The sequence below is a fragment of the Procambarus clarkii genome, chromosome 21, assembly GCF_040958095.1.
Source record: "Procambarus clarkii isolate CNS0578487 chromosome 21, FALCON_Pclarkii_2.0, whole genome shotgun sequence".
Classification (NCBI taxonomy): domain Eukaryota; kingdom Metazoa; phylum Arthropoda; class Malacostraca; order Decapoda; family Cambaridae; genus Procambarus; species Procambarus clarkii.
This window is the reverse complement of record NC_091170.1, coordinates 24,986,208-25,012,845: the sequence shown is the minus strand read 5'-3', so window position 1 is coordinate 25,012,845 and position 26,638 is coordinate 24,986,208. Positions and strand designations below refer to the sequence as shown.

Below are 26,638 nucleotides of genomic sequence, written 5' to 3'. Positions count from 1 at the left end.
GATGAAAACTTTACTGGCTGGATACCTACATGACTAGCAATGGGTGCTATAAGTGTACACAGTGTGTCTTGCTCAAAACACTCCCGGACAGGCCCCCATTTGTGTTTATTGTGACATGCCCCCTGTGCACATGAAATCAAGTGTTCCCCAAAAATTTTGTTTTCTTTGTAAAATGATAATTCCCTTCCATGAACATGTCTATGTAAAAATAATTGCCAAATTCCACTTACTTTGGGTGTGGGGATGTGGACAAGGTGTGCTGCAACGACATCACTGGCTGGTCGCCCGTGTGTGAAGCCCCGGACACGGTTGCGCGGGCCATTCAAGCACCGCCAGTTCCCACAAATATATTTTCAATTATTTGTTCTATGTATTTCCAATACGGTTTTATTTTTTTTATCCTATACGATGTATATTTGAGTGCTTTACAATATGTATACAGTAGAACGTTCATAATGTTCCATGGAACTGTGATTCATGTGTCAGTAATGTGTCCACAATAAATGTTTATTGTTGCAATATTACTTGTTAAAAATTCACTAAAATTACAATTTGTACAGTTTCACTGTACATCCCACATAGTGTACAGAAAACATCCCACATGGTGTACAGAAAACATCCCACATGGTGTACGATGTCCCTAACAGCTTCCTCACATGTGGAAACAAGTAGCTTTTGCTTCACTACTGACACAGGGCACTATATTCTTCCATCTTCCAAGAGATCAACGAAGTACAACCATCTCTGCCATCTGTTGTAATTCAAGTAATGTTACGACATCCTGCAAGCATCAAGTCACGTCATCAAAATGTTGACATCTCATTCCATGTTACTTTTATCAGATGCTCATCCTCTGCTCATATTCTTAAATTACTCACTGACGTTTATTATTTATTTTCTTCCTCTGACCTCTTAATTTCTTGTCTGGACAGCAAAATAACTCACACTGGGTAGACTCGTTCCACCAGGCAACATTGGGTCATAACATAACTTGGCAAAGAGTGAGTTTGGGAAGAGCCCGACTAAAGTACCTCAGTTATGTAGTAGGGGAAGGTGAGGTTGCTCCAGTAAGGTCGAAGCCATCGATAATTTCCCAGTACCCGAAGGAAAGGAGGAGTTATTGAGGTACTTAGGAATGATTGGATACTATAAGAAGCTTTGTAAAAAAAAATCCACCGTAGTCAATCCTATGACAAGTTTGCTGTCTAAGCAAGATCATAACATTTAAAACACGTTTTATTAAAACATTATCACCTCACGTTTTATGCTCGTCTTTACACATTCTCAAAACTTGTGAATAACACGCAGTTTAAAACGTGATGAAAACAATAATATGTGGTATTAATCACCTTTTGAAAACGAGAAAATGTTTGCTGGGAACACTGCCACCAGTCACAACCATCTACCAACACTGCCACCAACCACAACCATCTACCAACACTACCACCAGCCACAGCCATCTATCAACACTGCCACCAGATACAACCATTTACCAACACTGCCACCAACAACTGCCACCAACAACAGCCGTCTAGCAACACTGCCACCAACAACAACCTTCTACCAACACTGCCACCAACCACAACCATCTACCAACACTGCCACCAACCACAACCATCTACCAACACTGCCACCAACCACAACCATCTACCAACACTACCACCAGCCACAACCATCTACCAACACTGCCACCAACCACAACCATCTACCAACACTGCCACCAGCCACAACCATCTACCAACACTGCCACCAACCACAACCATCTACCAACACTGCCACCAACCACAACCATCTACCAACACTGCCACCAGCCACAACCATCTACCAACACTGCCACCAACCACAACCATCTACCAACACTGCCACCAACCACAACCATCTACCAACACTGCCACCAACCACAACCATCTACCAACACTGCCACCAACCACAACCATGTACCAACACTGCCACCAACCACAACCATCTACCAACACTGCCACCAACCACAACCATCTACCAACACTACCACCAGCCACAGCCATCTATCAACACTGCCACCAGATACAACCATTTACCAACACTGCCACCAACAACAGCCGTCTAGCAACACTGCCACCAACAACAACCATCTTCCAACAGTGCCCCAACAGCCACCATCTACTACGTCTACCATCAGCAACAACCATCTACCAACACTGCCACCGACCACAACCATTTACCAACACTGCCACCAACCACAATCATCTAACAACACTGCCACCAACCACAACCATCTACCAACATTTGCAACTAACAACTACCATCTACCAACACTGCCATGAACCAAAACCATCTACCAACACTGCCACCAACAACAACCTTCTACCAACACTGCCACCAACAACAACCTTCTACCAACACTGCCACCAACAACAACCTTCTACCAACACTGCCACCAAGAACCATATACCAACACTGCCACCGACCACAACATCTACCAATACTGCCATCAACCACAACCATCTACCAACACTACAACCATGCATCTACTAACACTGCCACCAACAACCATCAAACAACACTTCCACCACTACTGCAATCTACCAACACTGCTACCAACAACAACCATTTACCAACACTGAACACCAACCTCAACCATCTACCAACACTACAACCATCTACTATTACTGCCATCAACTACAACCATCTGCCAACACTGCCACCATTACAACTATCTACCAACACTGACACCAACCTCAACAATCTACCAACACTGCCACTAACTACAACCATCTACCAACACTGTCACTAACAACAATCATCTACCAACACTGCCACTAACAACAGCCATCTACCAACACTGCCACCAACCACAACCGTCTACCAACACTGCCACCAACCACAACCATTTACCAATACTGCCACCAGCAACAACCATCTACCAACACTGCCACCAACCACATGGCACCAACACTTTAGCCAACCACATGACAGTGGTACAACCATCTACTAACACTGCCACAAACGATTACCATCTACCAACATTGCCACCACGTAAACCATCTACCAACACTGCCACCGCTTAAATCATCTACCAATACTGTCACCACTACAACTATCTACCAACACTGATACCAACCTCAACCATCTACCCACACTGCCACCAAAGACAACCACTTACCAACACTGCCACAAACAACAACCATCTACCAAGACGAAAGACTTTGTGTGAGGGTGGAGAGTGCCGCTACACTGGCTCGGCAAAACTGGATGGGGGCTAAAGTAAGATGCTACACAGGGTTGGAAAACTGAGTGGCGCTGGAGCTTTGTGCTTCATAAGGTCAAGAAAAATCATGGTGAGGCTGGACTGATTTACTACAGATGGCTATAAAACATGATGGGGCTGAAGCGTGTTGAGTATATCATATTTGAATCGTGATTTTGTAATTCTAAAATATGTATTTGCAGTATAACTTTCCCTGGAAAATCCTGCACATTAACAATATTTATTTATGTACGAAAGCCAAATCTAGAAAAATTCTTCATTATAGAAAAAATTTACGTTATAAATTTTGAAAAGACAATATGCAGGAAGACATGATATATAAATTATTTAAATACATGAAGGATATGGTTATATCTTTAGTCTCCGTGGTGTAGTGGTAAGACACTCGCCTGGCGTTCCGCGAGCGCTATGTCATGGGTTCGTATCCTGGCCGGGGAGGATTTACTGGGCGCAATTCCTTAACTGTAGCCTCTGTTTAACGCAACAGTAAAATGTGTACTTGGATGAAAAAAACGATTCTTCGCGGCAGGGGATCGTATTCCAGGGACCTGCCCGAAACGCTACGCGTACTAGTGGCTGTACAAGAATGTAACAACTCTTGTATATATCTCAACCAAAAAAAAAAAAAAAAAAAAAAAAAAAAATCTATGTCAATCAAACTACAAATTTCCAATAGACGTTGCGATATAAAAAATGGGAATTAAGGCCCATTGGCCTATGCAGGGAAACTCCTATCCATACATAATGAGAACAACATATACCAAATGATATCTAATAAGATTCTTTGCACTAATGAAGGATGAACAACTTTAAGGCGTACCTGTTACAAATGTTTGGTGCTGGTGCGGGGCTCAGGAAGGACACCATCACCCATACTGCCATGGAAAACGTCATGAGCAGAGCAGTCTTCACATGGGAACCTGCAGAAGAGGGTATTACTGTGTTAAAAGGTGTGCGAGGGAGAGAAGAGCATGGAACTCTCAGGAAGAAGTGCCAATTCATTACGACTATATAGCACTTGGAAAAGATCAGGATGAGGATTTGGGATGGGACTAGGGGAAGGAATGGTGCCTGAACCACTTAGATGGTCGGGGGATTGAATGCCGACCTACATGAAGTGAGAATGTTACTCTACCGTCCAGCCCAAGTGGTTGGGTGAGGGAGTATTGCAGTGTTGTATGGTGCACAAAGGGATGAAGGTCGGGAGGGGGTATTACTGTGTTATATGGTGCAGGAAATTGGTATTATCATGTTGTATGGTGCAGGAGGGGGAATTAATGTGTTATATGGAGCTGGAGGGAGGTATTACCGTGTTATATGGTGCAGGAGGGGGTATTACCGTGTTATATGGTGCTGGAAAAGGCTAATACTATGTTAATTGGTGCTGGAAAGGGCTAATACCATGTTATATGGCAAAGGAGGGGGTATTGCCATGTTATATGGTGCAGAAGGGGTATCCCAACAAACAAAACATTGTGGCAACCTCCAATAACATTTCAACAGAGTTGTGCAAAGACAAGTTGCATGTGTTGTTCAACAGGCACATGAGCCACCTTTATCCCAAGAATGGTAAAAGTATGTCTTTATGTAATATTGCAAATTCTGTCTTTTTTTGAATTCTAATTTCTCCTTGATATTAAATAAAAAAAAATTCTTGTTAGTATATTAAATTTATGTACATTGCACATATAAATTTTGAATGTTGTTTAATGGTTGTATGAAACATTCTGAAAACATTTAGTTATTCAAAGATATATTGGATTATAATTTTGTTTCGATACAGCTAATATTGCATTATGAAATATTATTTGTTCCTTTATATATTAAAACAATTTTTTCATGTTAATTTATTAAATTTTTATGTCATTTCCAACATACATTAACGTTAATTATAAATGTTGTGTCCGAGTTGTAGGAAAGGTGTGCAAAACATCTACTTATGTGTAGATGTTTAATTTTTAAATATGATTTTTCTAAAAATTCTTATTATAACACTATTTGCTAACTTATATATTAAATAATACTGTTTTCATGTTTAAAATTATATTTATGTACTTTAAGTAAAATATATTTACATAAATTGGAAATGTTGTTCATAATGGTATGGAGGACACACAAAATATTTAATCTAAACATTTTAATGGGCTAAAAATATCTAAAGGTATCAAAATACCTCTTTATCAAAAGCATCTGTAATCAGACACGTCATCAGTAACAGGGACGCACAAAAGCACCTCACTTACAGGCTTATACCAGATTTTACATATAATATTGTTGAAGCACATATGAGTGAGTACAACTAGGTAATTACAACTACATGAGTGTAACTAGGAGAGTACAAGTGGGGGAATCCAACTTGGTGAATACAAGTAGGAGAGTGTTACGGCCCTCTCGGGTCGCAACCGGGTTCTTACTCTGATGTTGTTAGAGGAAGGGTATCCGGCCCCAAGCCAGTAGTGGCTTTCAAGGGATGTGATCCGTAACGCAAGTAAAATAAAAGGGGAAGGGAAAGAAAGGCAAAAAACTTAATATTATAATTACCGTCACCAATAAATATATATAAGAAGATTACACGGGGGGGGGGGGGGGGTATAAACACTATAATACACGATGTAGTCTTCCTCTGAAGACCCTGGATCTTCACGGTGCTCAAGATGCCAAGCTCTTGGTGCTCTCGTGGCCTCACGACGAATCCTTCGAGAATCTTGAGTCTACCCCGGCCACAGGCCAGCCAAAACACAGTTCCACTGGGGGCACCGTCGTGGAGGCCGTCAACCACAAGTCCAGCAGATAGCTGGCAGGTTCCAAATCAGCGACGCTGGTTAGGCCACTCCACGAACGATACTAAGGTCGTGCCTTAGTCAGGAGCCTCGTGTGATACCACAGATCACTCTCCTTTCCACAACACCCCAGTGGTTAAGCGTCTCCACCAGTCAGTCCCGGGTATGACAATCCTTCAACTGCCGCTTCACAGGCAGGGTAACACCACAGTGTTCATCCGGGGGGCGACTCACAGCTGCTGCAGCAAACACTTGGTGATGAGACGGCTGCCTTGGGTAGACTCATCCAACTTCCATTACAGCAGTCCCAGGTCGACTCTGTAATCAGACACGTCATCAGTAACAGGGACGCACAAAAGCACCTCACTTACAGGCTTAGACACAAACGCCCGACGTATCCACTCCATAGATGGCGTTGTCGTCTGAGCACCACCTCACCAGAGGTCAGCAGCGGCTGTGTTGTGAGCTGAACAGGACTGGAAACTGGCCCTCGTGGCCAGTACACCTCGTCCTCACCAGGTGTCATCGTCCATTTGGAGGGGGTTTCGGGAGCTGACCCACAGATGGCGCGGTCGTCACTGCTCCGTGCTCGGACGCTGGATTCGGGTCCGTAACAGAGAGTGCAAATAGGTGAGAAACTACTAGGTGAGAAACTACTAGGTGAGATACTACTATGTGAGATAATACTAGGTGAATACCATTAGGTTAGAACAACAAGGTGAGTACATAAAGTGAGTACTATCAGGTGAGTATAACTAGATTAGTATAGCTAGAACAAGTATAGTATAGAACAAGTTGGTGAGTACAACTAATGAGTTAGCACAGCTATGTTAAGTACAGGTAGCTGGTTAAAACAGCTAGGTGACTACAACGTGAGTACAGTTATGTGAGGGCAGCTAGGTGAGTACAACTGACCTGGGAGGGCGTTAGTGGGGGCGGCGGCAGTTGGGGTGTTGGAAGTAAGAGTGGTGGTAGAGGGATTGGCAGTAGTGGGGGTGGTGGTAGTGGGAGTGGCAGTAGTGGCGGTGGTGGTAGTAGGGGTGGTGGTAGTGGGAGTGGCAGTAGTGGGGGGGTGATGGTAGAGTGAGTGGCAGTTGTGGGGGAGGTTGTAGAGGGAGTGGCTATAGTGGGGTGGTGGTAGAGGGAGTTGCGAAAGTGAGGGTGGCGGTAGAGAGATTGGCGGTGGTAGTAGTGGGAGTGTCGGAAGTGAGAGCGGTGGTAGAGGGAGTTGTGGTAATGGGGGTGGTGGTAGAGGGACTGCAGGAGTGGCAGTGGTGGTAGTGGAGTGGTAGTAGGGGGGGTGGAGGTAGTGGCAGTAGCGGTAGCGGAGGTGGTGGTAGAGGGAGTGTCGGTAGTGGGAGTGGCAGAAGAGGGGGGGGTGGTAGTAGAGGGAGTGGCAGTACTGGGGGTGGTGGTAGAGTGAGCGGCAGTTGTGGGGGAGGTTGTAGAGGGAGTGGCAATAGTGGAGGTGGTGGTAGTGGGAGTTGCAGAAGTGAGGGGTGATAGTAGAGGGAGTGGCCGTAGTGGACGTGATGGTAGAGTGAGTGGAAGAAGTGGGGGTGGTGGTAGAGGGAGTGACAATTGTAGGGGTGATGGTAGTGGGAGTTGCAGTAGTGGGGGTGATTGTAGAGGGAGTGGCAGTAGGGTGGTGGTGGTATAAGGAGTGACAGTAGTGAGGGTGGTGGTAGAGGGAGTGACAGTAGTGGGGGTGGTGGTAATGGGAGTGGCACTAGTGGGGGAGTAGTGATAGTGGCAATAGAGAGGGTGGTGATAATGGGAGTGGCAGTATTGGGGTGGTGGTACAGAGAATGGCAGTAGTGGGGGTGGTGGTAGTGGGAGTTACACTAGTGAGGGGGGGGGTTGGTAGTGGGAATGGCAGTAGTGCGGGTGGTGGTAATGGGAGTGGCAGTAGTGGGGGTGGGGTTGGTAATGGGAGTGGCAGTAGTGGTGGTGGTGGTAGAGGGAGTAGAAGTTGTGGGAGTGGTGGTAGAGGGATTGGCAGTAGTGAGGGTGTTGGCAGTGGAAGTGGCAGTATTGGGGTGGGGAGTTGTGTGGTGACCACCGGCCCGGTCGGACGTTCCTGAGGTCTCTCTGCTCCTGGCAGTAGTGCGGGAGTTTACGTTATGTGATTGCTGGTTTGCCCTGCCTGGTAGTGGTTTGCCACTGACGGGGTGACGTTTGACTTAGCCATGGGGACTTCTCGTACCCCAGTGAAGAGAACATTGTCTGCTGGTCTGGCATTTACGGTGCCGGTGGAGCATCCGTTGGTTGGTGTCGCCCTGGTGGACGTGCTACATGTGCAGCTGTCGGACCTCGTGGGCGTCCAGCTGCTCCAGGGCAACCGTGCTGTGGTCTAGTCCCACCTCCAGGCTTCCTTTCAGGCGTTTCTCGAGCGGTGTGAGGGGCGTGTTTAACCTCTTCCTGATACTGCTGGTTCTATAAAGGTGGTGAACCTTCGTGTCACCTTGACGTCTGTGGCAGTGCTTGGTACCCCCCTTCGAATTTCAGGACGACTTTTTAACCTCCTGTTTCGAACGCTTTGGGACAGTGTTAAGTGTTCGTTGGAACAAGGTCATTGCCGGGCACTGTGTTGGTATGCTTGACGGTTCCCGCACCCTGACGATGTCGCTTAGGTGTAGTGTCCCGTCGTCAATGTCCATGTTGCGATACACGCTCCGCTGCCTGTATCGGGGTCAACCCCACACCTGTTATCGGTGTGGTCACGAGGGTCATCTGGCTGCGGTGTGCGACGAGGGAGCGACTGGTCGGGTGCATGTTCTTCGTGCGGAGGATTTTCCGCCCCTGTTGCTTTCGGACGGTTCTGAGGACGGTGTGGGTGCTGTGCCTGAAGCGCCTGATTGCCTGTCTGCTACCCCGCCTGTTGAGGCGAGTTCTACGGCCCGTGCGACACGTCAGGTAACTGCTGTGGCCACTGGGGCTGTTGAGCCGGTTTGTGTGGGTGTCGGGCTGTCGCCTGCGTTGTGTGTAGTGAAGGGGGAGCCGGTCGGCCGAGCGGACAGCACACTGGGCTTGTGATCCTGTGGTCCTGGGTTCGATCCTGGGCGCCGGCGAGAAACAATGGGCGGAGTTTCTTTCACCCTATGCCCCTGTTACCTAGCAGTAAAATAGGTACCTGGGTGTTAGTCAGCTGTCACGGGCTGCTTCCTGGGGGTGGAGGCCTGGTCGAGGACCGGGCCACGGGGACACTAAAGCCCCGAAATCATCTCAAGATAACCAAGAAGAAGGGTGTCCCAGTGCAGGTCCATGTCCCGCCCCCGCCTGTAGATGTGATACCGGCTTCCGGGGACGCGGGTTCTGCTGTTTTGGAGGGGGGGCTTCGGCAAGGTGAGGTGCCTGCCGTGTCTGTGTGTGTTGACGACTGTAGTTCTGCTCTTTCCATCCCTTTGCAGAAACGTGCGCGTCGGTGTTCTGAGGCTGTTTCTGTGGATGATGTAGACAGTGTGGGTTATGTGGCCTCTGTGGACTCTTTGGACTGTGCGGGTGTGGCCTGTGTGGATGTGAAGATGGTGGCTGTGCCTGCGGCAGGGCCTGCTGGGAGTGGTGTGGTTTGGCCTGTCTCGATGCGTACGAGGTGGGCTCGGAGTGTGTCTTCCCTTCGTGGTGTGCCTTGGGAGGAGGTGGGGGAGTATGGTGATCTGGCACCCCCCGCCGAGGATGATGGTGCTTTGAGGGGCTCCGAAGTCGCTACCTGTGCCCCCCCCTCCTGCGTCACCTGCTGTTGGATCTCCGCAGTTGGGGGTTGTCCCTGATGATTGGGACCTCATCGTGATGTTGTGGAAAGATGTGCGCCGGGGGGCTTCGGCTCCTGTGCCCTGTGGTGGGGTTGATGCCGTGCCTGCATCCCCTGCGGTTCCCCCTCCTTCATTGCCCCAGTCTTGGGGAAGCCTAGTCCCAGCTGCTGGGGTCGTGCCCTGTGGGGGTCCGGTGTTGGGCCCTTATCGAGATGCCCGGGTGCTTCCGGTCCCGTGGTGCTCGTCCACTGTCTGGGTGTCGCGGGTGAAGGAGTTTGTGTATAGGGTACCGAATAAGATGTCTCAGCCGAGGCCACCGCCTGGTGGCCAGGTGCCCGATGACACATGGGTGATTTGGGAGGCGTACTGCTTGCGCTTTCCAATATACAAGTTCCCGGAAAAGTATTAGTTCACGTCTGCTCAGCTGCCGCTGTGACCTCGTCGCCCCGCCCTACAGTGCGGGGAGTCTCCCTCTAACGTCCCCCTCTATTTTCGTCGCCACTCCTCTCTCTACGTCCCGTCACATTTAACACTTTTGACTTGCTTCTCTTCCTTAACGTCAACACGTCTCCCTACATTTGTCCTGGTGCAGTCATCGGGAGGGTAAACCCTTCATGCAAACTGCACCTATTCTCGAGAAGAAGAGAAGAGTAGTGGGGGTGGGGTTGGTATTGGGAGTGGCAGTAGTGGTGGTGGTGGTAGAGGGAGTGGAAGTTGTGGGGGTGGTGGTAGAGGGATTGGCAGTAGTGAGGGTGTTGGCAGTGGAAGTGGCAGTATTGGGGTGGGGAGTTGGTGTGGTGACCACCGGCCCGGTCGGACGTTCCTGAGGTCTCTCTGCTCCTGGCAGTAGTGCGGGAGTTTATGTTATGTGATTGCTGGTTTGCCCTGCCTGGTAGTGGTTTGCCACTGACGGGGTGACGTTTGACTTAGCCATGGGGACTTCTCGTCCCCCAGTGAAGAGAACATTGTCTGCTGGTCTGGCATTTACAGTGCCGGTGGAGCATCCGTTGGTTGGTGTCGCCCTGGTGGACGTGCTACATGTGCAGCTGTCGGACCTCGTGGGCGTCCAGCTGCTCCAGGGCAACCATGCTGTGGTCAAGTTCCACCTCCAGGCTTCCTTTCAGGCGTTTCTCGAGCGGTGTGAGGGGCGTGTTTAACCTCTCCCTGATACTGCTGGTTCTATAAAGGGGGTGAACCTTCGTGTCACCATGACGTCTGTGGCAGTGCTTGGTACCCCCTTCGAATTTCAGGACGACTTTTTAACCTACTGTTTTGAACGGTTTAGGACAGTGTTAAGTGTTTGTTGGAACAAGGTCCTTGCCGGGCACTGTACTGGTATGCTTGACGGCTCCTGCACCCTGACGATGTCGCTGAAGTGTAGTGTACCGTCGTCAGTGACCGTGTTGGGTTACTCGCTCTGCTGCCTGTATCGGGGCAACCGCGCACCTGTTATAGGTGTGGTCACAAGGGTCATCTGGCTGCAGCGTGCGACGTGGGAGCAATTATTAGGGTGCATGTTTTTTGTGTGGAAGATTTTCCTCCCCTGTTGTGTTCGGACGGTTCTGAGGACGGAGTGGGTACTGTGCCGGAGGCGCCTGATTGCCTGTCTCCTGTTCCATCTGTTGAGGCGGTTTCTACGGCCTGTGCGACACGTCTGGTAACTGCTGTGGCCCCTGGTGTTGTTGAGCTGGTGTGTGTGGGTGTCGGGCCGTTGTCTGCGCTACGTGTAGTGCGGAATGTCCCAGTGGAGGTCCATGTCCCGCTCCTGCTTGTGGATGTGGTACCGGCTCCCGGGGATGCGGGTTCTGCTGTTTTGGAGGGGATGTTTCGGCAGGGGGAGGGGCCTGCCGTGCCTGTGTGTGTGTTGGCGACTGTAGTTAACCTACTTCAATCCCTTTGTAGAAGCGTACACGTCGGTGTTCTGAGGCTTTTTCCCTGGATGATGTGGACAGTACGGGCGATGTGGCCTCTGTGGACTTATCGGACGGAGCGGGGTGTGGCCGGTGTGGATGTGAAGATGGTGGCCATGCCTGTGGTGGGGCCTGGTGGGCGTGGTGTGGTGCGGCCTGTCTCGAAGCGTTCGCGGCAGGCCCATAGTGTGTCTCCCCTTCGTGGTGTGCTTTGGGAGATGGTGGGGGAGTATGGTGCTCTGGAGTCCCCCGCCGTGGATGATGGTGCTCCGAGATGCTACCTGTGCCCCCCACCCCCTGCGTCTCCTGCTGTTGGATCCCCACAGTGGGGGGTTGCCCTTGATGATCGGGACCTAGTCGTGGTGTTACGGAAAGATGTGCGCTGGGGGGGGCCTTGGCTCCTGTGCCCAGTGGTGGGGTCGATGCCGTGCCTGCATCCCTGTGGTTCCCCCTTCTTCGTTTCACCGGTCTACGGGAAGCCTAGTTCCGGCTGCCGGGGTCGAGACCTGTGAGGGTCAGGTGTTGGGCCTTTATCGGGATGCCCGGGTGCTTCCGATCCCTTGGTGCTCATCCAATATCTGGGTGTCGCAGGTGAAGGAGTTTCTTTATAGGGTGCCGGATAAGATGTCTCAGCCGAAGGCACCGCTTGGTGGCCAGGTGTCCCCTGCCACGTGGGTGATCTGGGATGCGTACTGCTTGCGCTTTCCGACATACAAGTTCCCGGAGAAATAATAGTAGATGTCCTGTGGAAAACGCTACGACGTGCGCGGATCAGCTGCCGACGTGAACTCGACATCCCACCTTACGGTGCGGCGAGTCTCCCACTAACAACCAGCTCTCTTTTCGTCGCCACTCCTCTATCTAAGGCCCGACACAACTAACCCTTTTGACTTTCTTCTCCTCAACGTCAACACGTCTCCCAACACCTGTCCTGGTGCAGTCATCGGGAGGATAAACCCTTCATGCAAACTGCACCTACTCTCAAGAAGTAGTAGTATTGGGGGTGGTGGTAGAGGGAGTGGAAGTGGTGGGGGGTGGTGGTAGAGGAAGTGGTAGAAATGGGGGTGGTGGTAGAGGGAGTGTCAGTAGTGGGGGTGGGGGTAGAGGGAGTGGTAGTAGTGGGGGAGGGGGTAGAGGGAGAGGCAGTAGTGTGGGTGGTGGTAGAGGGAGTGGCAGTAGTGGGGGTAGTGGTAGAGGGAGTGGCGGTGGTGGGGGTGGAGGTAGAGGGAGTGGCAGTAGTGGGGGTGGTGGTAGAGGGAGTGGCAGTAGTGGGGGTAGTGGTAGAGGGAGTGGCGGTAGTGTGGGTGGTGGTAGAGGGAGTGGCAGTAGTGTGGGTGGTGGTAGAGGGAGTGGCGGTAGTGGGGGTGGAGGTAGAGGGAGTGGCAGTAGTGGGGGTAGTGGTAGAGGGAGTGGCGGTAGTGGGGGTGGAGGTAGAGGGAGTGGCAGTAGTGGGGGTAGTGGTAGAGGGAGTGGCAGTAGTGGGGGTGGTGGTAGAGGGAGTGGCGGTAGTGGGGGTGGAGGTAGAGGGAGTGGCAGTAGTGGGGGTGGTGGCAGAGGGAGTGGCAGTAGTGGGGGTAGTGGTAGAGGGAGTGGCGGTAGTGGGGGTGGAGGTAGAGGGAGTGGCAGTACTGGGGGTAGTGGTAGAGGGAGTGGCGGTAGTGGGGGTGGAGGTAGAGGGAGTGGCAGTAGTGGGGGTAGTGGTAGAGGGAGTGGCGGTAGTGGGGGTAGTGGTAGAGGGAGTGGCAGTAGAGGGGGTGGTGGTAGAGGGAGTGGCAGTAGTGGGGGTGGTGGTAGAGGGAGGGGCACTAGTGGGGGTGGTGGTAGAGGGAGTGGCAGTAGTGAAGGAGTGAAGGTGGTGGTAATGGGATTGGCAGTAGTGGTGGTGGGGTGGTTGTGGGTGTGGCAGTAGTGGGGATCGTGGTAGAGTGAGTGACAGTAGTGTGGGTGTTGGTAGAGGGAGTGGCAATATTGAGGGTGCTGGTAGAGAAAGTGGCAGTGGTGGGGATGATGGTAGAGAGAGTGGCAGTAGTGAGGGTGGTGATAATGAGAGTGGCAGTAGTGTGGGTGGTGGTAGAGGGAGTGGCAGTAGTGAGTGTGGTGATAATGGGAGTGGCAGTAGTGGGGGTGGTGGTAGTGTGAGTGATTGTAGTTGGGGGTGGTAGAGGAAGTAGTGTTATATGGTGGAGGAGGGAGGTTTTACCGTGTTATACGGTGCAGACTGGAGGTATTGCATTGTTATATGTTGCAGGAGTGGGTATTACTGTCCTATTTGGGGAAGGAGGGAGGTATTACCGTGCTATATAGTGCCGGAGGGAGTTATTACCATGCAATGGTAATAAAATATGGTGCAGGAGGGGGTATTACAGTGTTTAATGGTGCAGGAGAGAGGCAGTACCGTTTTACATGTGCAGGAGAGGATATTACTGTGTTATATGGAGCAGGAAGGAGGAAGGGAGGTATTTGAGTGTTACTTGGTGCAAGAGGAAAGTATTTCCATCTTATATAGTGCAGGAGGGAGGTATTACTGTGTAATATGGTGCAGGTGGGAAGTATTACCGTGTAGAATGGTGTAGAGGAGAGCTATTATCATGTTATATGTTGTATGGGGTGGGGTATTACCGTGTTAAATGATTTAGGTGTATTACCGTGTTATATTGTGAAGTAAGGAGGTATTATTGTGTTAAAAGATGCAGGAGGGAGGTATTACCTTGTTATATGGTGAAGGAGGAAAATATTACCGTGTTATATGGTTCAGCAGGGAGATGTTACCGTGTTTTAAGGTGCTGGAGGGAGGTATTATTGAATTATATGGTACAGGAAAAGTATTACCATGTTATATAGTGAAGGAGAATGGTGGTTTCCGTCATGTATGGTCTAGAAGGAGTATTATCGTGTTATGTGGTGCATGAGGGATATATTACCGTGTTATATTTTGTTGGAGGGAGATATTACCGTTTTATATAGTGCAGAAGTTGAACATTACATCTTTCAACATTACATGTTGAAAGATGGAGGTATTACCGTGTTGTATGATGCAGGTGGGGTTTTACCGTGTTATATTGTTCAGGAGGGAGATAATTTCAGTGTTATGGTGCAGGAGGGAAATATTACCATGTTATATGGTACAGCAGAGAGGTAACCGTGTTATATGGTGAAGGAGGGCGGTATTACTGTGTTATATGGTGTAGGAGGGTGGTATTACCGAGTTATATGACCTAGGAAGAGCATTATCGTGTTATATGATGCAAGAGGGATGTGTTACCGTGTTATATGGTGTTGGAGAGAAATATTACAGTGTTATATAATGCAGGGGGTAGGTATCATTGTGTCATTTGATGTAGGAGAGGGGATTACAGTGTTATATGGTGCACCAGGGAGGTAGTACCGTGTTATTTGGCGCAGTAGGAAGATATTAACATGCTATATTTTTCAGGATGTGCATACTACCCTGTTATATGGTGCAGGAGAGAGGTATTACGTTGTTATATGGTGCAGGAGGAAGCTCTTACCATGTTATATGGTGCAGACGGGAGGTATTACGTTGTTATATGGTGCAGGAGTGGGTATTACTCTCATATTTTGAAAAGGAGGGAGGCATTACCTTTTTATATGGTGCAGGAGGTAGGTATTACCGTGTTATATGGTGCAGTAGGGAGGAATTGAGGTATTATATGGCGCATGAATGGGATATTACGGTGTTTTATGGTGCAGGAGGGAGGCATTATCGTGTTACATGGTGCAAGAGGGAGGTATTACCGTGTTATATGGTGCAGGATGGAAGTATTACCGTGTTATATGGTGAAGGAGGGAGGTATTACGGTGTTATATGGTGTAGGATGGTTATTACTGTGTTACATAGAGCAGGAGGGAGGTATTACCATGTTAAATGGTGCAGGAGGGAGGTATTGCCGTGTAATATGGTGTTGGGAGGGGGGTAAGTATTACCATGTTAAATGGTGTCAGAGGGGTATTATCGTGTTATATTGTTAATTAGGGAGGTATTACTGTGTTATATGATGCAGAAGGGAGGTATTACCGTGTTATATCGTGCAGGAGGAAAATATTACCGGTTATGTGGTGCAGCAGTGAGGTGTGAGCTAGTTTTCTACTTTTCTAGATTAGGCTAGAGTCGCTCTAGGACTCTAGCACAAGAAGTTTTCACACTACATGCTCTTGTGTGATGTTAGTTGAAAGCTTATGCTTAGGTCTGTCTTTTTAGACTAGGCAGGAGTGTGTGACTGCTCTGTGGAGAGAGTTATAGAATTAATCATGTTTTCTGGGAAATGGGAATTGGGAGAGTAAGCATGGTAGGAGAGGATACTTGAACTAGTGAGCTAACGGTTTTATGGGGAAGGGGGGGGGGGAAGCAGAGGGGTGAATCGCTGCCTCTCCCTCCTAGGCCTCCCCCGCTTAGTGACGTCACGGAATGCCTAATGGTAAGGGCGTCTGTGATTCGTCTAGGCATCTCAGCCTTGGGTGATGTTTTGGGCGCGAAAGGTTGTGATTCGGAGCGGCACCTTGGGCTGTGCCGGCTTTGCTCTGATTGGTCTAGACAGGGTGGGGGGGGGGGGGGAGACGGGCATCTTTGCGTCCCCTAGCCCGCCAAAAGTTAGTCTAGGAGCGGCGATCGTCTGGGCGAGGAGCCCCAGGTGGGGGAGGCGTGTCTGCCACCTCCACCACCGTTATTGTCATGCATTCATTTAATTATTTTTACTACGGTAACCCTGCGATCGTGGATCATGCCTGGATCCAATTTGCGTAAACTTGTACCAAGGAGTAAGGAAGGACCTGTGTAAGACTTTTGCGGATACGTGATCACTCATGAGGCACCAGGCAGCCTCGTGGTGTATCAGATGTTATTGCTCACATTTGATGAGTTGTCTTGTCTATGATAAGACAAGACAAGGCTTCTCAGTGTTTATGGGAGTGTGTTACGGACCCGAGCCCAGCGTCCGAGCCCGGAGCAGTGACGACCGCACCATCTGTGGGTCAGCTCCCGAAACCCCCTCCAAATGGATGACGCCACCTAGTGGGGACGAGATATACTGGCCACAAGGGCTAGTTTCCCGTCCTGATCAGCTCTTAACACAGCCGCTGCTGACCTCTGGTGAGGTGGAGCTTTGACAGCAACGCCATCTATGGAGTGGATACGTCGGGCGTTTGTGTCTAAGCCTGTAAGTGTGGTGCCCTAGAGTGTCCCTATTACTGATGACGTGTCTGATTACAGAGTCGACCTGGGACTGCTGTAATGGAAGTTGGATGAGTCTACCCAAGGCAGCCGTCTTGTCTCCAAGTATTTGCTGCAGCAGCCGAGAGTCACCCCCCCGGATGAACACTGTGGTGTTACCCTGTCTGTGACGAGGCATCTGAGGGATTGTCGTACCCGGGACTGACTGGTGGAGACGCTTCACCACTGGGGTGTTGTGGCGAGGAGAGTGGTCTGTGGGATCACACGAGGCTCCTGACTAGGGCTCGCTACCCTAGTATCGGTCGTGGAGTGGCCTAACCAGCGTTGCTGATTGGAACCTGCCAGCTACCAGCTGGACTTGTGGTTGATGGCCTCCACGACGGTGCCCCCAGTAGAACTGTGATTTGGCTGGCCTGTGGCCAGGGTAGACTCAAGAGAATCGAAGGATTCGTCGTTAGGCCACAAGAGGACCAAGAGCTTAGCATCGTTGAGCACCGTGAATGTCCAGAGTCTTCAGAGGAAGACTACGTTGTATATTATAGTGTTTATTCCTCCCCCTTGTGATAATCTTTATATTATTTATGGTGACGGTGATAATTATATTATTAAGTTTTTGCCTTTGTCTCCCTTCCCCTTTTATTTTACTTGCGTTACGGATCACATCCCTTGAAAGCCACTACTAGCTTGGGGCCGGATACCCTACCTCTAACAACATCAGAGAAAGAACCCGGTTGCGACCCGAGAGGGCCATAACAGAGTGTAATATTCAGGAAATTACAGGCCCTGTTGGACTTCGAAATTCCACCTTGCCGTGTCAATCATGCTGTGCCACACCCGCCATTCATCACACTCTGTGTACGAGCGAGCCCCGCTCGTGGTGTGTGTGGGTGTGAGTGAAACTTCCAGCCACGTTGTGTACACCTGAGGCCTCCAGCTAGCTGAGGTCTCGGCAATCCCATGTGCGCGCCTGCACCGCTCCGTGGCCACAGGCCTTGGGCCACGCGATGGCCACACCCTTGGTTATGCCTGTGGGCCACACCAGCCACGTCACGCGCGCCACCTCATCCTGGGTGGGGCGCTGCGACCGTCTTGTGCTACTCTGGCCACCCCTTAGGGTCGCGCGGTGGCCATATGTCCTGGCCACACCCTTGGCCATCCACTTGGCCACGCTCTGGTTGCACTGCGTCGAGACACGTGGCTATGGCAGAGCCACGTGTTGGCGAGTTGGGTGTTCTTCAGCTTTAGTGCTTCAGCAAGTGAGGGTGTATGTTCAGGGAGTGAATGTAAGGAGAATGGTAACGTGAGTACTCATATATTATGATATGTAGTTACAGTGTCTCAGGGCTGATGTTAGTTAATTCATGTGTCCACAGCACATGGGACAACAGCTGTGTTGTCTCATAGCGCCTGCCAGGCGAGGGAAGCAGCTGAGAGGCATCTGTCTATACTGATGTCAAGGTGACTGTGATTGACGTGAGAGTGTATGTTATACATAGAATCACACATGTAGCTGTATATGGATTACTTATGTGTGTAGACTGACGCGAGTATGTAAACCGGTCAGTGTAGAGATTTCTCCCATATAAGTGATTGTTTATCTGTCGATTTATATATCGTTCAGAGTCAAGATTAATGCCATGTTGCCGCATGTTAATTATATCATTTCAGAGGTAGGCAGGCCAGTGTAGTTAGGGTTGTCAGAGGATACACTGAGGTCTGTATAATTATGTATAATTTCTCTAGTGATATTTATATATATGTAAATTTATGTTGATTATCGTCTCTGGAGATGAGAGTAAAGTGACTTGGAGATTACTGGAGAAGTGACTCAGAATCCCACCTTTCCTAGCTTTCTTTACATTTGTAACTTTTTGCAGGGAGTTGCAAAGTGTTCACATTAGGTTGTGGTAGGGGGAGTCAGTGTTGGACTACCCGCCTAGTTTCTAGGGTATCTCGCCTGGAGGGCTGGAGGACCCGTAAGATTGTGATTATAGTATCTGGTCACCGTGAAGCCGTGGCAATATTGATTGCAAGCTTGTGTCATCAGTGGGCACCATTGTTCAGTTAGTTCATTTAATCAGCCCGTAGGGTGAGGGGTGTTGAATAGCTGTCTTGCAAGTGCCACTGGATGGACAGTAACGTAACGAATCACTCACTGTTGTGTAAACTTAGCCATGTGAATATTTGTTTGTAACATTGTGTTGTCAGTGGGCACACCTGTGTTCAGGTTAGTAGTTCAGTACTCAGCCGCGCAGCAATGGACTGGAGTCGTTGCTATTTCGTGGTTGTGAAGTAGCTGTTGTTATAGTGCCACTGGATGGACATTAATGTAACGTAAACTCCATGTTGTAGTAGCTTCGTCTTTTTTAATATTGTTTTGTTATAGAAAACTGTCTTTGATGTCAACCCTTCAACCATTCTTTTCCACCCATGTTCTGCTTTATACGATTGTCTGTAAATGTGATCTTTTTTAATGACGGCTGTTTTTGGGAAATTCGAATCTCAACTCATACCGCAACACATCAAATACAAGTATTTGGTGTGAGAACCCGTCGGTTACCCTTTATTAGTTTTAACGTTTTTAACTAGGAGGAACCAGCGGCTCAAGTGGACAGGTTTTGACCCTTGTGGTGGAAGCACGGCGGTTTGCTCCCGCTTTTCTATCGAGCTCAGGCTTAGAGTAGAAATATCTGCTAGTAAGCAGTTCTTTATGTCTGAGGCCCACCTCCTAGGGAGGTAAGCATAGAAAAAATCTCACAAGGTGTTACCGTGTTATATTGTACAGGAGGGAGATATTTCCGTGTTATGGTACAGTAGGAAGGTATTACCGTGTTATATGATCTAGGAGGGGTATTATCGAATTATATGATGCAGGAGGGATGTATTACCGTGTTATATGGTGAAGGAGGGGAGGTATTACTGTGTTAAATAGTGCAGGAGGGTGGTATTACCGTGTTATGTGGTGCAGGAGGTAGGTATTATCGTGTTGAATGGTGCAGGTGGGAAGTACTAGCGTGTAATATGGTGCAGGTGGGAGCTATTATCGTGTTGAATGGTGTTGGTGGGGGAGGTATTACCTTGTTAAATGGTGTAGGAGGTTATTATCGTGTTATATTGTTAAGGAGGGTGATATTATTGTGTTATATGATGCAGAAGGGAGGTATTACCGTGTTATATGGTGAGGAAAACATTACCTTGTTATATGGTGCAGCAGTGAGGTGATACCGTGTTATATGGTGCAACACAATGGCAGAGGTCGCCAGCAACACACTGGCAGGGGTCGCCAGCAACACACTGGCAGAGGTCTCCAGCAACACACTGGCAGAGGTCGCCAACAACACACTGGCAGGGGGTCTCCAGCAACACACTGGCAGAGGTCTCCATAGCAACACACTGGCAGAGGTCTCCAGCAACACACTGGCAGGGGGTCTCCAGCAACACACTGGCAGAGGTCGCCAGCAACACACTGGCAGAGGTCTCCAGCAACACACTGGCAGAGGTCGCCAGAAACACACTGGCAGAGGTCTCCAGCAACACACTGGCAGAGGTCGCCAGCAAAACACTGACAGAGGTCGCCAGCAACACACTGGCAGAGGTCTCCAGCAACACACTGGCAGAGGTCTCCAGCAACACACAGGCAGAGGTCTCCAGCAACACACTGGCAGAGGTCTCCAGCAACACACTGGCAGAGGTCTCCAGCAACACACTGGCAGAGGTCTCCGGCAACACACTGGCAGAGGTCTCCAGCAACACACTGGCAGAGGTCGCCAGCAACACACTGGTAGAGGTCTCCAGCAACACACTGGCAGAGGTCTCCAGCAACACACTGGCAGAGGTCTCCAGCAACACACTGGCAGAGGTCTTCAGCAACACACTGGCGGGGGGTCTCCAGCAACACACTGACAGGGGGTCTCCAGCAACACACTGGCAGAGGTCTCCAGCAACACACTGGCAGAGGTCGCCAGCAACACACTGGCAGAGGTCTCCAGCAACACACTTGCAGAGGTCTCCAGCAACACACTGGCAGAGGTCTCCAGCAACACACTTGCAGAGGTGGTCTCCAGCAACACACTGGCAGAGGTCTCCAGCAACACACTGGCAGAGGTCGCCAGCAACACACTGGTAGAGGTCTCCAGCAACACACTGACAGAGGTCGCCAGCAACACACTGGCAGAGGTCGCTAGCAACACACTGGCAGAGGTCTCCAGCAACACACTGGCAGAGGTCTCCAGCAACACACTGACAGAGGTCTCCAACAACACACTGGCAGAGGTCGCCAGCAACACACTGGTAGAGGTCTCCAGCAACACACTGGCAGAGGTCTCCAGCAACACACTGGCAGAGGTCTCCAGCAACACACTGGCAGAGGTCTCCAGCAACACACTGGCGGGGGGTCTCCAGCAACACACTGGCAGGGGGTCTCCAGCAACACACTGGCAGAGGTCTCCAGCAACACACTGGCAGAGGTCGCCAGCAACACACTGGCAGAGGTCTCCAGCAACACACTGGCAGAGGTCTCCAGCAACACACTGGCGGGGGGTCTCCAGCAACACACTGGCAGGGGGTCTCCAGCAACACACTGGCAGAGGTCTCCAGCAACACACTGGCAGAGGTCGCCAGCAACACACTGGCAGAGGTCGCCAGCAACACACTGGCAGAGGTCTCCAGCAACACACTGGCAGAGGTCGCCAGCAACACACTGACAGAGGTCTCCAGCAACACACTGGCAGAGGTCGCCAGCAACACACTGGCAGAGGTCTCCAGCAACACACTGGCAGAGGTCTCCAGCAACACACTGGCAGAGGTCGCCAGCAACACACTGGCAGAGGTCGCCAACAACACACAGGCAGAGGTCTCCAGCAACACACTGGCAGAGGTCGCCAGCAACACACTGGCAGAGGTCTCCAGCAACACACTGGCAGAGGTCGCCAGCAACACACTGGCAGAGGTCGCCAGCAACACACTGGCAGAGGTCGCCAGCAACACACTGGCAGAGGTCTCCAGCAACACACTGGCAGAGGTCTCCAGCAACACACTGGCAGAGGTCTCCAGCAACACACTGGCAGAGGTCGCCAGCAACACACTGGCAGAGGTCGCCAACAACACACTGGCAGAGGTCGCCAACAACACACTGGCAGAGGTCTCCAGCAACACACTGGCAGAGGTCTCCAGCAACACACTGGCAGAGGTCTCCAGCAACACACTGGCAGAGGTGGTCTCCAGCAACACACTGGCAGAGGTCTCCAGCAACACACTGGCAGAGGTCGCCAGCAACACACTGGTAGAGGTCTCCAGCAACACACTGACAGAGGTCTCCAGCAACACACTGGCAGAGGTCGCTAGCAACACACTGGCAGAGGTCTCCAGCAACACACTGGCAGAGGTCTCCAGCAACACACTGGCAGAGGTCTCCAGCAACACACTGGCAGAGGTCGCCAGCAACACACTGGTAGAGGTCTCCAGCAACACACTGGCAGAGGTCTCCAGCAACACACTGGCAGAGGTCTCCAGCAACACACTGGCAGAGGTCTCCAGCAACACACTGGCGGGGGGTCTCCAGCAACACACTGGCAGGGGGTCTCCAGCAACACACTGGCAGAGGTCTCCAGCAACACACTGGCAGAGGTCGCCAGCAACACACTGGCAGAGGTCTCCAGCAACACACTGGCAGAGGTCTCCAGCAACACACTGGCGGGGGGTCTCCAGCAACACACTGGCAGGGGGTCTCCAGCAACACACTGGCAGAGGTCTCCAGCAACACGCTGGCAGAGGTCGCCAGCAACACACTGGCAGAGGTCGCCAGCAACACACTGGCAGAGGTCTCCAGCAACACACTGGCAGAGGTCGCCAGCAACACACTGGCAGAGGTCTCCAGCAACACACTGGCAGAGGTCGCCAGCAACACACTGGCAGAGGTCTCCAGCAACACACTGGCAGAGGTCTCCAGCAACACACTGGCAGAGGTCGCCAGCAACACACTGGCAGAGGTCGCCAACAACACACAGGCAGAGGTCTCCAGCAACACACTGGCAGAGGTCGCCAGCAACACACTGGCAGAGGTCTCCAGCAACACACTGGCAGAGGTCGCCAGCAACACACTGGCAGAGGTCGCCAGCAACACACTGGCAGAGGTCGCCAGCAACACACTGGCAGAGGTCTCCAGCAACACACTGGCAGAGGTCTCCAGCAACACACTGGCAGAGGTCTCCAGCAACACACTGGCAGAGGTCGCCAGCAACACACTGGCAGAGGTCGCCAACAACACACTGGCAGAGGTCGCCAACAACACACTGGCAGAGGTCTCCAGCAACACACTGGCAGAGGTCTCCAGCAACACACTGGCAGAGGTCTCCAGCAACACACTGGCAGAGGTCACCAGCAACACATTGGCAGAGGTCTCCAGCAACACACTGGCAGAGGTCACCAGCAACACACTGGCAGAGGTCACCAGCAACACACTGGCAGAGGTCTCCAGCAACACACTGGCAGAGGTCACCAGCAACACACTGGCAGAGGTCTCCAGCAACACACTGGCAGAGGTCACCAGCAACACACTGGCAGAGGTCGCCAGCAACACACTGGCAGAGGTCGCCAGCAACACAATGGCAGAGGTCGCCAACAACACACCTCCGTCATGCCAATTCTCAAAAATGTGACTAGCGTTAAGTCCACATATCTCTGAGAAAGTGAATTATGCTTGCTGACTTAAGATATGCAGAGTGAGTGCAAGATGATAGATGGATCAGAAAATGAGCTCCAGAGTTCACTGAGAGTGAGTGCACTCGATCAAGTGTTAATGGATATCTACCATGTTGGGTATTTATGGAAAGCCTATGTCATCAGGTCTGCGTTTTCCTATGCCTGAGGTTATGCAACCCGTTCTCGCACTTTCTTACAGTCAATATTGACTTATTAAATACGTGCACATGTGACATACTAAATATACTAGTTTACCTTGAAAAGCTTCATAGAAAACACCGACCTTACCTAACCTTCTTAGTATGTTAGTCATGACGTATCTTATTGCTTAGTAATTACAATTATTACTTAACCTATTATAGGTATAGGTTAAGTAATAATTGTAATTACAAAGCAATAAGATGCTTATCTTAACATACTAAGAAGGTTAGGTAAGGTCGGTGTTTTCTATGAAGCTTTTCAAGGGAAACTAGTATGTTTAGTATGCACGTATTTAATAAGTCAATATTGACTGTACGAAAGTGCGAGAACGGGTTGGGTTATGAGGGGAGCCGGCGAGGGTCCACCGTCTCAAGTGTCCCAACAGACAGGGGCCTCAGTCATGACGTATCCATGACGTCATAGCCTAAGTCAGTTTGTGTAGTTCAGTTTCATTGGCGACGGCACCATGCCTTGAGTCTTATTGGTCCAGTCATATACTGGACCAGTGTACCTTTGAGGAGCTCTTGGGAGGCCAAGCAGCGCCCGCCAAAGTTATTCTGACGCCGGAGTTAGGTTAAATAGAACAATGCTGAAGTGCACTAATCGGCCCTAGCAAGATTTTCATACTCTTCAGACTCAGAGATAATGAAATAATTCGTTTTCTGATTGATTTGCATTTTACTTGATCATTGCGGAATCCGGTCGCGTTACTTGTGGCATTAACATTGATTAATGAGTGAACATAACGTGTAGAGAAAGGACTGTGTGGTGTCCTCACGTAATCACTTGAGAATATCACGTGAGTGTGTATCCGAGTGAGTCTTTACCATAACTGTACTGTGACTACCAGGATTGGTAATCACAATCTAACACAACAATGCCCTAAACGCTATGCGTCTTAAGTGGCTCTACAAGAAAGTAAAAACATCAATGCTATATACTCTCATAAACCCAATGTACCTTCTTGAATATAAATAAATAAATAAATAAATAAATAAATAAATAAATAAACAACTACCATTGTCGCCGCTTGAGTCTTGATGTGAACTGGCATTATTCTTGACGTGAATCGTTGACTTAAGGGAATCACCCGTTGGACCCGAGCTGCTTACCACGTGCACCCCGTGTGCCCAGTAGTGCACATCTACACACCTTCTGTGTAGATGCAGCCATCACGCCATCGGTGGCGTGATGTCTCTGACGTCATTCTGAGTACCCAGAGGCCTGAGGCCGGATTCACGAAGCAGTTACGCAAGTACTTACGAACGTGTACATCTTTCCTCAATCTTTGATGGCTTTGGTTACATTTATTACACAGTTTACAAGCATGAAAACTTCCCAATCAACGGTTGTTATTGTTATAAACAGACTCCTGGTACTTCGGAGCTCATTAACTGTTTAATAATTGTAAACAAAGCCGCTAAAGATCGATAATAGATGGACAGGCTCGTAAGTGCTTGCGTAACTGCTTCGTGAATTTGGCCCCTGGGTACTCATTGACGGATTGAGAACTGACCCTTCTCAAACCACAGCTAGCCAGAATACCACCTCACTCTAAAACTGGATATTTCCATCCTCAGAATTTCTACTGTAATTCCCATTACATTTGGCAGTATATTTCTTATTAATAACTAGCAGTACCCGGCCGCGCGTTGCTGTTACAACAACCTACCCTGTCCCCCAGTCCTTCCCACCATTACCCCCTCACCCATCTCCTCGGCCTCCCAACCATTCCCCACTCCACCGTCCCCTCGGCCTTCCCATCATTCCTCACTCCTCCATCCCTTATTCCTACCCACCATTGCCCCACTCTCCTGTCCCCTTGTCATCCTCACCATTCTCCATTCCCCCATCCCCTCGTCCCAACCATCCCAAACTACCTCATCCCCTGGTCCTTCCCCCACCATCACTCCCCCCTCCCTTGTCCCCTCGTCATCCCCACCATTCCCCACTCCCTCGTCCGATGCCTTCCCAAATGGTTTGATGTTCCCATCAGAAAATTGGGAACATCAAGTGATCTGATGTTCCCATCACTGAAATATAAGAAAAAACAGTTAACAAATGAAATTGAAATATGAAAAAATATATAAGTAAACTATTCTCACAAAATGAACGGTATGGTAAACAACACAGCTCAATTCCAATGCAATTTACACAAAATAATTAAATCAAAATGAAAATAAATCAAAATCTATGAAAATTCAATTTAACAATGCAATCAGAAACATTGAAATGGAATTGTCCCATATTTAGTATAACATGTGTGTTGTTCTTACATGCAACAGATGACATAGTTTTTCAAGAGAAGCATAGTTTTACCTGTCACAGGCGTGGCATCTATACTTATACTTATGAAATGAACAGTATGGTAAACAACACAACTCAGTTTCATCACAATGCCACACGAAATAATTCAATAAAAAATAAAATCAATCAAAATCTATGAAAATAAAATTTATCAATGTAATCAGAAAATTTGAAATGGAATTCGTGACATATTTAGTATTGCGTGCATGTTGCTTTTATGTGCAACAGATGGCGCTGTTTTTCAAAAATGCATTTTTTTTACCTGTCACAAGAGTGGCATCTATATAGTAGGTATATAAAAAGACGCGCCTATTCGAATGCAATGTTGTGTCAAAATTTCAAAGCAATCGGTGAAGAACTTTGGGAGATTACAGCGTGTATTCCTCTTACGTCCAACAGATGGCGCTGTTTAAAAAAAAACATGTATTTTCCTGTCACAGGTGAGGCATGGATATAGTAGATATATAAAAAGGCGCGCCTATTTGAATGGAATGTTGTGTCAAAATTTCAAAGCAATCGGTGAAGAATTTTCGGAGATTAGTGATTCTGAACAA

The 26,638-nt window shown here is 49.5% G+C and overlaps 1 protein-coding gene across 1 annotated transcript in view; it reads left to right on the top strand.

Annotated features, from left to right (window-relative positions):
* The first annotated feature begins 11,739 nt into the window (after nucleotides 1-11,739).
* The window catches only part of LOC138367216 (uncharacterized), a 49,314-nt gene continuing 34,415 nt past the window's right edge, over nucleotides 11,740-26,638 (top strand). Inside the window, exons 1-3 of the mRNA XM_069328622.1 lie at nucleotides 11,740-12,066; nucleotides 14,377-14,556; nucleotides 15,154-15,310. Coding sequence (XP_069184723.1) covers nucleotides 11,740-12,066; nucleotides 14,377-14,556; nucleotides 15,154-15,310 — 664 coding nt within the window. The remainder of the gene's footprint in view (nucleotides 12,067-14,376; nucleotides 14,557-15,153; nucleotides 15,311-26,638) is intronic.